At 42.6% G+C, this 12,311-nt stretch overlaps 1 protein-coding gene across 4 annotated transcripts in view; it reads left to right on the plus strand.

The window, feature by feature from the left end:
* The window catches only part of sipa1l2a (signal-induced proliferation-associated 1like 2, genome duplicate a), a 547,440-nt gene that overhangs the window by 472,726 nt on the left and 62,403 nt on the right, over window positions 1-12,311 (plus strand). For all 4 annotated transcript variants that reach the window (XM_085996661.1, XM_085996664.1, XM_085996662.1 and 1 more), the window contains one exon: window positions 1,421-1,640. In XM_085996661.1, the coding sequence (XP_085852787.1) occupies window positions 1,421-1,640 (220 nt within the window). The remainder of the gene's footprint in view (window positions 1-1,420; window positions 1,641-12,311) is intronic.

Here is a 12,311-nt window from a genome sequence, read left to right on the forward strand (position 1 = left end):
TAATTAGTTACTTGAAATCTGCTATAAGACATTACGAAGAGCATTTGTCAGGATATGTAGTCAGCTGTCGATCGTTACACATCAACCACCTCCCCTCTGCCCCACCCCCCAGCCCTCCAAATTTCAGATGTCAGTGGAGATTACCATGCTCTTCACATATCACAAAGGAGGTTGAAGGCTGACAGTTCCATTTAAATGATGTGGTACATTGCATGCACGCCGCGTACAACCAGCATAAGAAGCCTAGAAAGTACAGGTTTGCTGGTCGTTGTTCACCTATAAACTTCTGGAAGTTTTGGGGGAGAAGTATCCCTGTAAACATTAAATAAAAACAGAAAATGCTGAAAATACTCAGCAGGTCAGGCAGCATCTGTGGAGAGAGAGAGAAACAGTTAACATTTCAGGTTGATGACCTTTTGTCAGAACTGGAAGATGTTAGAAATTTAACAGTTTTTAAGTAAGTACAAAATCAGAGGAAAGGGGGGGAGGGATTTTTAACAGTCTCCCTGACACTCTACTTGCTTTAAAAACTGTTAAAATGCCCACCTTGTAAATGTTAACTACAGTAGATAGGTGAATCAACTTGTAACCAAAACAATATGATCAGTTTTGCTTTCAATCCATTGGCATGAACAGTCCCTGTGGCTCAGTTGGTAACTGCATCATCCTCTTTGGTGCCAGCTTCAATCTGTGGCGTATCCCAAAGTTAATTCTTAGAATTATGTAGAAATTGCAATACAGAACCAGTCCATACTGGAATGTACTCTCCACACAAGCGGTTCTCTTATTTCCATGTAGCCACCCTGTTCCCTTATCCCTACATTCTTCTTTCCTTCAATCACCTTTACAGCCCATTCTTAAATGTTGACATGGTCTCTGCTCCAGTCACTAACTCTGGTAATACATTCCACACCCTTACCATTCAGGATGGCAGTAGAAGTTCTACAATTGGTCAAGTGCCCCTGGGTTAGGGAGGGGGAAATGCTGGAATGTGTGCATATATGGACATCCAGTGAGGACTTGGTACGGTGCCCCACACTGTTGATATCCTGCTGATATCCCCTCAGCACTGCACTGAAGTGTCGGCCTGGGTTACATGCTCATGGCTCTGGAGTGGGACTTGAACCCATAGCCATCTGATTTCAAGGTGAGAGCGAGCCAAACTGACCCTTAGCCTGGGAAAACCATACCCTAGCATGAGTTTGTGCTTTCAGGGAAGAATAGCAATGCAGAATCAAACATCAGAAATGTTGTAAGGAGAGGTTGTAAAATAGATACTTTCTTTTTAATGTAATTGAAATTATGCAGCACTCCTTTACACTCCAAATACAACTTTTGGATACCATTGTATTGCAACATTCAGTGGAAGAATGTAGGTTGTGTTTAATGCTGCTGTCTTCTCTTTTCCCATGTTGTGAAGATTTCTGTTTCTGGGAATTTGTCACCGAAGAAGTCGCTGTATCGCACGCTCTCTGATGAAAGCATATGTAGTAACCGGCGAGGCTCTTCATACAACAGCTCCCGAAGTTCAATGCTTGAACAAGCACTGCCGAATGACATCCTGTTCAGCACCACCCCACCGTACCACTGCACCTTACCCCCACGGGCCTCACTCAGCCCCTGTGCCTCTGGTCTACGAAGTGAGTAAATACCAGCAACGTTTCGCCCTTTGCTAATCACAGAACGCAAGATGCAAAATAATGTTCCCCCTTCTGAGAGAGAGCATTTTCCAGTGGTGGATGTGTACTCGTTTAAAAATTGTAACTAATCTAAATTGGCTGCAACTATTACAAAGAGCACCTTGCAATTGGGGATCTTGGTCGAACAAGTGCCGAGAGTGTTCGTGAATAGCAAGAAAAGTGCATTTTCTTATGAACTTTGGGAGATTTTCTGATGGGACAAGCTGATCTTGCCGCAAAGGTCTCTCAGTGCCTATATTTCCAAGCTGAGGCTGTCTCCTATCACTTGGAGTCTGCTGCTTTTGTGTTTCACGTGTATTTTCAGCTCCTTTCACAGTGGGTCGAGAGGAGAATGTCTTTCTGGTTTTCAAATGTTTGTCACCTACCAGTTTTCTCTGGTAATCTCCTGACAGTTGCAGTGTGATTCACAGTACACAGTAGTTCACTTTGACAAACATGTATATTGTGCAAAAAGTCACAAGTGTGCTGAAAATATCTTGTTTTAAATCACAGCAGTGACCACTGCACTTAAAGTGAAACTTTTTAACAGCCTGGACTAAATTTTTTAATTGGTGCAACAGACCAAAGCACAGAGTTTAGCGAGAATAGGTACTGTCCTAGCTGTGAGGGATTTTTTGGGGAGCGATGGAGAGGGGCGGAAGTTTTCTGTCCAGTTCCACTTTATATTGTTTTGATGCAATATTCCACCAGGTTAAAATGCAGCATCTCCTCCACTGACTTTGTTCCAAAATTACACATTTACCCCCTTAATGCCAAACTTTAGACAACAAAACAGGGTTAATGGGGGTGTATTAAAAGACATTCCTTCTGTCCTTATTTTTATATTTCCATTGTAAATTCCTATGTCCACGTATAACATATTTAAAAGATAGGGAGGGAAAAAGGGGAGGTGGAGTAGCTATACTTATCAGGGATATTGTAATGGCAGTAGAAAAAAGTGATGCAGATATCAGCAAGACAAAAATAGAATCCATATGAATAGAGATAAAAGATAACAAAGGATCAATCACACTAATAGGCGTAGTCTCCAGACCACCTAATAGTGGAAGGGAGGTGGAGGAAGAAATATGCAGACAAATTAGGGAAATAAGTAAAACAAAAATTGAATAATAATCATGGGGGATTTCAACTAACCCGATATTAACTGGACAGAAGAGGTAGGTAAAGGGGTTATGAGAATGAAGTTCCTAAAATGTGTACAGGACACCTTTCTAACCCAATATGTAGAAAGCCCAAAATAAAAACAGAAAATGCTGGAAATACTCAGCAGGTCAGGCAGCATCTGTGGAGAGAGCAACAGAGTTCATGTTTCGGGTCAATGACCCAGAACGCCTGACCTGCTGAGTATTTCCAGCATTTACTGTTTTTATTTCAGATTACCAGCATCCGCAGTATTTTGCTTATGTAAAAAGCCCAACAAGGGAGGATTCGCTATTGGATCTAGTAATGGGGAATGAACCAGAGCATATAAGAGAAGTAAAAGTAGGGGAACATATAGGCAATAGTGACCATAACATAATACACTTTAAGATGATAATCAAGGAGGACATAAGTATGATGAAAACCAGGTTAATAGATTGGAGAAAAGCTGATTTTGATGGGCTGAGAATAGAACTTGGCAGAAAAAAAAGGGCAACAATATATATATTTTTTATTCGTTTATGGGATCAGGGTGTCGCTGCCAATGCCAGCATTTATTGCCCATCCCTAGTTGTCCTTGAGAAGGTGGTGGTGAGCCGCCGTCTTGAACCGCTGCAGTCCATGTGGTGATGGTACTCCCACAATGTTGTTGGGTACGGAGTTCCAGGATTTTGACCCAGCGACGATGAAGGATCGGCGATATACTTCTAAGTCAGGATGGTGTGTGACTTGGAGGGGAACTAGGAGGTGGTGGTGTTCCCATGCGCCTGCTGCCCTTGTCCTTCTAGGTGGAAGAGGTCGCGGGTTTGGGAGGTGCTGCCGAAGAAGCTTTGGCGAGTTGCTGCAGTGCATCTTGTAGATGGTACACACTGCAGCCACGGTATGCCGGTGGTGGAGGGAGTGAATGTTTAAGGTGGTGGATGGGGTGCCAATCAAGCGGGCTGCTTTGTCCTGGATGGTGTCGAGCTTCTTGAGTGTTGTTGGAGCTGCACTCATCCAGGCAAGTGGAGAGTATTCCATCACACTCCTTACTTGTGCCTTGTAAATGGTGGAAAGGCTTTGGGGAGTCGGGAGGTGAGACACTTGCCGCAGAATACCTAGCCTCTGACCTGCTCTTGTTGCCACAGTATTTATGTGGCTGGTCCAGTTAAGTTTCTGGTTAATGGTGTAGAACAGCAATGGAAACATTTACAACCGAGTGCAGGAAAAATATATTCCGCTAAAAGGAAAGAACAAACTAAACACTAATGAGACTCCATGGATGAATAAAGCCATAAAGGAACAATTGAGGGTAAGGAAAGAGGCATACATTAAGTACATAGACAGCAGGGGAGTGCATGATGAGGGAGAATATGAAAAGATTAGGAGAGATGTCAAAAAAACAATTAGGGAGGCAAAGAGGAACTATGGAAATTAAATTATCAAGGAACATAAAACAAAATGGTAAAATATTTTACAGGCACATCAATAAAAAAGGAAGGTTGGGATGAGAATAGGACCATTCCGGGATAGGCAGGATAATACCACAGGTAACGATAGAGACATGGCAGAAATATAAAATAATTATTTTGCTTCAGTATTTACCAGGGAGATAGACATGACATTGGATGATGAGATTAGTAATGAGAAGTGCATTTAAAATTAAAAAAAGGGGAATATATTAAATAAACTAATCAAACTCGGAGGATAAAACCCCTGGTCCGGATGGATTGCATCCATGCATTTTAAAAGAATCTAGAAAAGAAGTAGGAGAGGGTAGGAGAGAGAAAACAGGGAATTATAGACCGGTAAGCCTGACATCGGTAGTGGGGAAAATGCTAGAGTCCATTATAAAAGATGTAATAGCAGAGCACTTGGAAAATAGTGACAGGATCGGACAAAGTCAACATGGATTTACAAAAGGTAAATCATGCTTGACTAATCTACTGGAATTTTTTGAGGATGTAACTGGTAGAATAGATCAGGGAGAACCAGTGGATGTGGTCTATTTGGACTTTCAGAAGGCTTTCGATAAGGTCCCGCATAAGAGATTAGCGTGTAAAGTTCAAGCACATGGGATTGGGGGTAAGGTACTGTCTTGGATAGAGGACTGGTTGGCAGACAGGAAGCAAAGAGTTGGAATAAACGGTTTTTTTTTCCGAGTGGCAGGCGGTGACTAGTGGGGTACCGCAGGGATCGGTGCTAGGACCCCAGCTATTCACAATATATATAAATGATCTAGACGAGGGAACTAGATGTAATATCTCCAAGTTTGCAGACGACACAAAGCTGGGTGGGCGTGTGTGCTGTGAGGAGGATGCAGAGAAACTCCAGTACGATTTGGACAGGCTGGGTGATTGGGCCGATGCATGGCAAATGCAGTATAATGTGGATAAATGCGAGGTTATCCACTTCGTGGCAAAAATAGGAAGACAGATTATTATCTGAACGGCAATAGATTGGGAAAAGGGGAAGTGCAACGAGACCAAGGTGTCCTTGTGCACCAGTCGCTGAAGGTAAGCATGCAGGTGCAGCAGGCGGTTGGGAAGGCAAATGGTATGTTGGCCTTCATAGCGAGAGGATTTGAGTACAGGAGCAAGGATGTCTTGCTGCAGTTGTACAGGGCCTTGGTGAGACCACATCTTGAGTATTGTGTGCAGCTTTGGTTGCCTTATCTGAGGAAGGATGTTCTTGCCATGGAGGGAGTGCAGCGAAGATTCACCAGACTGATACCTGGGATGGCAGGAATGACGTATGAGGAGAGATTGGGTCAATTAGGCTTATATTTGCTAGAGTTTAGAAGCACGAGAGGGGATCTCATTGAAATGTATAACATTCTAACAGGACTAGACAGACTAGATGCAGGAAGGATGTTCCCAATGGCAGGGGAGTCCAGAACCAGTGGTCACAGTCTAAGGATAAGGGGTAAGCCATTTAGGATTGAGATGAGGAATTTCTTCACCCAGAGAGTGGTGAACCTGTGGAATTCTCTACCACAGAAGGCAGTTGAGGCCAATTCATTAAATATATTCAAGAAGGAGTTAGATATATTTCTTAAGGCTAAAGGGATCAAGGGATATGGGGAGAAAGCAGGGACAGGGTACTGAATTTGGATGATTAGCCATGATCTCATTGAATGGCGGAACAGGCTCGAGGGGCCGAATAGCCTACTCCTGCTCCTATCTTCTATTTATCTATGAGAGGCATTACTACACATATTTAATAATTCATTAGAAAGGTGTAGTGCCAGAGGACTGGTGGATAGCTAACGTAATACTGATATTTAAGAAGGGGGATTGTACATGTCCAGGGAATTATAGACCAGTCAGCTTAACATCGGTGGTAGGAAAAATAATGGAATCCCTACTAAAGGAGAAAATAGAAGAACATCTAGAAACCAAAAATATAATAATGAATAGTCAGCATGGATTTCAAAAGTCTTGTTCACAATTTACATTAACGATTTAGACTTAGGAATCAAAAACACAATTTCTAAATTTGCAGATGACACCAAATTGGGGGGTGGGCAGTCAATACTGAGAAGGACTGCAACAAATTACAGGAGGACATTATTAAACTTGCAGAATGGGCATAAAATTGGCAAATGAAGTTCAACACAGATAAATGTGAGGTGTTACATTTTGGTAGGAAGAGTAGGGAGGTCAGTTATCACTTGGAGGGTGCGAGTCTAGTGGGGTAGAGGAACAAAGGGATCTCGGAGTACAAATACACATCACTAAAAGTTGCGCCACAGGTTAGCAAGGCCATAAAAAAAAGCAAACCAAGCACTCGGGTTTATTTCTAGAGAGATAGAATTGAAAAGTAGGGAAGTTATGCTAAACCTGTATCGAACCTTGGTTAGACCACACTTGGAGTACTGCATACAGTTCTGGTCGCCATATTATAAAAAGGATATAGAGGCACTGGAGAAGGTGCAGAGAAGATTTACAAGGATGATACCAGAAATGCGAGGGTATACCTATCAGGAAAGGATGATCAGGCTGGGTCTCTTTTTTTTCTCTTGATAAAAGAAGGCTGAGGGGTGACCTAATAGAGGTCTTTAAAATTATGAAAGGTTTTGATACAGAGAGAATGTTTCTACTTCTGGGGAAGAGCATAACTCTAGGCCATAAATATAAGATAGTCATCAAGAAATCCAATAGGGAATTCAGAAGAAACTTCTTTACCCAAAGAGTGGTGAGAATGTGGAACTCGCTACCACAGGGAGTGATTGAAGCGAATAGTATAGATACATTTAAGGGGAGGCTAGACAAGCATATGAGGGAAAAGGGAATGGAGGGTTATGCTGATAGATTTCGCTGAGGAAAGATGGGAGGAGACTCGTGTGGAGCATAAACGCCGGCATGGTCTAGTTGGGCCGAATGGCCTGTTTCTGTGCCATATATCCTATGTAATATGTAATCACATTTATAATGGAAACTGCCTATGTAAACTTGTCATGCTGTGATTACACCCTCCTGCCAGTGATGACACTGAAGCACCATCACTGATGGGAGGGTGTTTTTTAAAAGAAAGGACAATGTATGCCTGGGGATCGAATTATGCCTGATACAATTATTGCTGCTCTTTAACACTGCTTCACCTGAAGACTGCATTTGGTCTAGACTCCGTGTGTCTTGCCACAAGAGATTCACCAGTAGTAATTCATTTTGTTGTTGCTTCACTTATCTTATTAAGACAAGTTCTATGATATGGAGTAAATAGGCAAAAGTCAGTACACTTTCTTTAGCCTTTATCGCTCCCCGTCAGGCACTTTTTTTTTAAACTGCCAGTCCACTGATGAAACTGTTGATAGAATGACCTAGAAAGCTTGTTGTTTAAGATTTTTTTTAAGTATCTCATTTAATTCCAAAGGATAGTGCAATAGACTTGTGCAAGCCAGTAGTAGCATTCACATATCAAAAAGCTAGTCCTGTGTTTACGTATAAGATAAGACAACACTGTCTTCAGTCTGTTACATGGTCGTAAAGCACCTCAGGATTGAGATGGTATTGTAAACCACAAGAGGAAAGCTTAAGCTCTTTATTAGCTTTGTCTCCATGGCCAGGTGTCTTACTAGCTAGGATCATGGTCCAGACTCTGTATTGTCCTGTATGACAGATAGAAACAAATTTCAAGTCTGCACTAGATATTCCCTCAATTCAGCATGACTGGGCACAGTAGTATATGGTAATATTACTGGACCAGTAGTCCAGAGCCCTGGACTAATAATCCTGAGAATAAGAGTTTAAATCCCACCACGGCAGTTTGAGAATTTTAACTAAAAATCTGGAAATAAAAAATTGGTATCAGTAAAAAATTACCATGAAGCTGTCTGATTGTCACTATAAACCCCATTGGTTCACTAATGTTCTTCGAAGAAGGAAATCTGCCATCCTTACCCGCTCTGGCCTATAAGTGACTCCAGTCCCACACCAACGTGGTTGACTCTTAACTGCCCTCTGAATTGGCCTCAGCTTTATCAAAAACCACTACAAAAAATTAACACCTTCACTTCACGGACTGCAGCGGTTTAAAAAGAAGGCTTACCAACATCTTCTCGGGGCAACTAGGGATGGGCAATAAATGCCGGCCTTGCCAGTGACGCCCACATCCTGAGAATTAATGATTAAAAAAAATGACCAGTCTCTCCTATAAGTGGACTCCATGTCCCTTACGATCAGGATTTAACTTTACTGTTCAATATCTACTTGTATCTTAGCGTGAATAGAAGGGTTATAACAGTGAAAACCCATTGTTACGTGAACTACAATAACATATGTTCCACCTTACACCGTGCCTATCTGCTAACAGTCAAACAGATAAACACACTATTGTGACGAGGCCAATTATAAATTAGCAAGCTGATTATTTTCCATATAATCTGTAAATGAACAGAGTAACGATTACAGTGAGTTTCAACCTATTTTGTAACGCTCCTTGAGTTACTCCCTATTACTGGGGTAAATATCCTCATCACCATTAATTTCCCTGAAACTGGTCGATACTAAGTTTAAGGAGACAGCCCTCATTCCCAGTGTCTGATTCTGGCCAGCCTGTGTCTGGAGACCACGTATTTCTTTCTTCCTTAGTTAAACAAGAAGGCAAAGGCTTGATCGCAAGCCCTCCCCCATCTTTGTGTCCAAGGATTGGCCAGCTGAACTGCAAGTCAAACCAGCTACCATCCACGTGGCAGTACCAACGCGCCCCCCCCCCCCCCCCCCCAGCCTATCCAATTAGACACATATGAGCGAAGCCATTCTGGCATTACAAGTGCAAACATCACTAGAAGTGTTGGAATATGTTAGTGACTCAAATTGATATGCATAACCGTCCAGGTGGCTGGTTTATGTCCTCTTGCGAGGTTAATAAAATACCTAGTGGCCTTTTATTCTATTGTTTTTCTATCAAGGTAAAATGTAGATGCCGTACAATTAATTCTTGGAATCCTGAGTCTGATTTCATATCGAAACATAATCTCCCTTCTAGGCGAAATATGAACGACGGACAGGTAAAGACCATCTGGTCCATCGAGCTTGTCTCACACAATTGTGATACCTTGTGTATCACAGCAAATACACTCCACCCCACCTGAAACCATGTGATCTCCTGACAAGGAAACAAACCCAGATCAATTTGGGGGGGAAAAGATCTGGGAAATTCCTCTCCGACCCATCTAGGTGATTGAAACTAGTCCAGGAGAACATTCTGGCCCTGAATTCCATGCAGTACTTACCTTCTGTAAGAAGTGATATCCGCCCCAGCCAGAAACAAATCTAGCTCTCGCTTGATGGAATTCAGCAAGTCCACGACCACCACACGAGATGGCAGCCTGTTCGAGAGGTCCACTGTTCTCTGGGGAAAAGAACCACCTCCTGGCATCTGACCTAGATCTAGCCTTATATAGCTTAAATTAGTGACCCCTGATCCTGCCTAACATATTTAATTGAAATAAACTGTCAGCTGGAACACAATCTATTCCCTTCATTATTTTATAAACCTCAATCAGATCCCCCCTAAGTCTACGCTTCTTTAAGGTATAGAGTTCCAACTCTTTTAGCCTATCTTGATAACTAAGATGCTTTAGACTAGCAATTAGTCTAGTGGTCCTCCTCTGCACCCTTTCCAAAGCCTCAATATCACCCACCATACGAGGAGACCAAAACTGGACACAGTATTCCAAGTGCGGCCTGACTAAGGTCTTGTACAAGGACAAAACAGTATGCCTCGTCTTGTATTCAGTTGTCATATGGCTACACCCAACACCCTTATCTGCTCTAGCTATCACTACATGGCATTGCTCATGTACCTTTAAGGATGTATAGAAACATAGAAGATAGGAGCCGGAGTAGGCCATTCGGCCCCTCGAGCCTGCTCTGCCATTCAATGCGATCATGGCTGATCATCCAAGTTCAGTACCCGTTCCCTGCTTTCTCCCCATGCCCCTTGATCCCTTTAGCCTTAAGATATATATCCAACTCTTTCTTGAATATATTTAATGAATTGGTCTCTACTGCCTTCTGTGGTAGAGAATTCCACAGGTTCACCACTTTCTGGGTGAAGAAATTGCTCCTCATTTCTGTCCTAAAAGGCCTACCCCTTATCCTTAGACTGTGGCCCCTGGTTCTGGATTCCCTGACCATCGGGAACATCCTCCCTGCATCTAGTCTGTCCAGTCCTGACAGAATTTTATAAGTTTCAATGAGATCCCCTCTCATTCATCTAAACTCCAGCGAGTACAAGCCCAATCGACCCAATCTCTCCTCATACTTCATTCCTGCCATCCCAGGTATCAGCCTGGTGAATCTTCTCTGAACTCCTTCCATGGTAAGAATATCCTTCCTCAGATAAGGCGACCAAAACTGCACACAATACTCAAGATGTGGTCTCACCAAGGCCCTGTACAACTGCAGCAAGACATCCTTGTTCCTGTACTCAAACCCTCTCGCTATGAAGGCCAACATACCATTTGCCTTCTTAACCACCTGCTGCACCTGCATGCTTACCTTCAGCGACTGGTGCACAAGGACACCCAGGTCTCGTTGCACTTCCCCTTCTCTCAATCTATTGCCATTCAGATAATAATCTGCCTTCCTGTTTTTGACACCAAAGTGGATAACCTCACATTTATCCACGTTATATTGCATCTGCCATACTTCTGCCCAATCACCCAACCTGTCCAAATCGTACTGGAGTTTCTCGGCATCCTCCTCACAGCACACACACCCACCCAGCTTTGTGTCATCTGCAAATTTGGAGATATTACATCTAGTTCCCTTGTTTAGATCATTAATATATATTGTGAATAGCTGGGGTCCAAGGACCGATCCCTGCGGTACCACACTAGTCACTGCCTGCCACTCTGAAAAAGACCCGTTTATTCCAATTCTTTGCTTTCTATCTGCCAACCAGTTCTCTATCCAAGTCAATACCTTGCCCCCAATCCCATGTGCCTTAACTTTACACGCTAATCTCTTATGTGGGACCTTATCGAAAGCCTTCTGAAAGTCCAAATACACCACATCCACTGGTTCTCCCTTATCTATTTTACTAGTTACATCCTCAAAAAATTCCAGTAGATTAGTCAAGCACGATTTACCTTTTGTAAATCCATGTTGACTTTGTCCGATCCTGTCACTGTTTTCCAAGTGCTCTGCTATTACATCTTTTATAATGGACTCTAGCATTTTCCCCACTACCGATGTCAGGCTTACCGGTCTGTAATTTCCCATTTTCTCTCTACCACCTTTTTTGAATAGTGGGGTAACATTAGCTACCCTCCAATATGCACTAGAATGTATTTTTTGAAGAAGTTACAAAGTTGGTGGATGAGGGTATGCACTAGAATGCCCAAATCTCTTTCTATGTTCACCTTTAATGCCTTTCCCTGAAGGGTGTATAAATGTTGAGCATTTGCCCTGCCCACATGCATAACCCTGCACTTATCTAAGTTATACATCATTTTCCAGTCTTGAGCCCAATCTCCCAACACATTAAGATCTGCCTGAAGCAGGCGAGCATCATCTACAGTTCTAACACTCGCACAGACCTTGGTGGTATCTGCAGATTGTGCCCCCAACACCTACACCCAGATCATTAATAAAAATAGTAAGGAGCAACGGTCCCAACACTGATCCCTGCGGGACACAACTGGTGACCGGTCTCCAAACAGATCCACATCTTTTTGCCTACATCCTGCCAGCCAGTCCTGAATCCAGCTCAATATATTACCACTAATACCAGAGGCTTCGATCTTAGAGAAGCCTCTTATGCAGTACCTTTTGGAAATCTAAGTAGACACTGTCTACTGGACTTCCCTCATCCACCAACTTTGTAACTTCTTCAAAAAATACAATTAGATTTGTAAGACATGACCTTTTTATAAAGCTATGTTGGGTGTCCCTAATATGTCCCTCTCTAACCAAGTATTCATATATTGCATCCCTAATGATTCCTTCAAGCATCTTACCTATTACTGTTGTTAAACTAATG

Source organism: Somniosus microcephalus, chromosome 9 (assembly GCF_052327205.1).
Source record: "Somniosus microcephalus isolate GS21.2 chromosome 9, FLI_Smic_1.0, whole genome shotgun sequence".
NCBI lineage: Eukaryota > Metazoa > Chordata > Chondrichthyes > Squaliformes > Somniosidae > Somniosus > Somniosus microcephalus.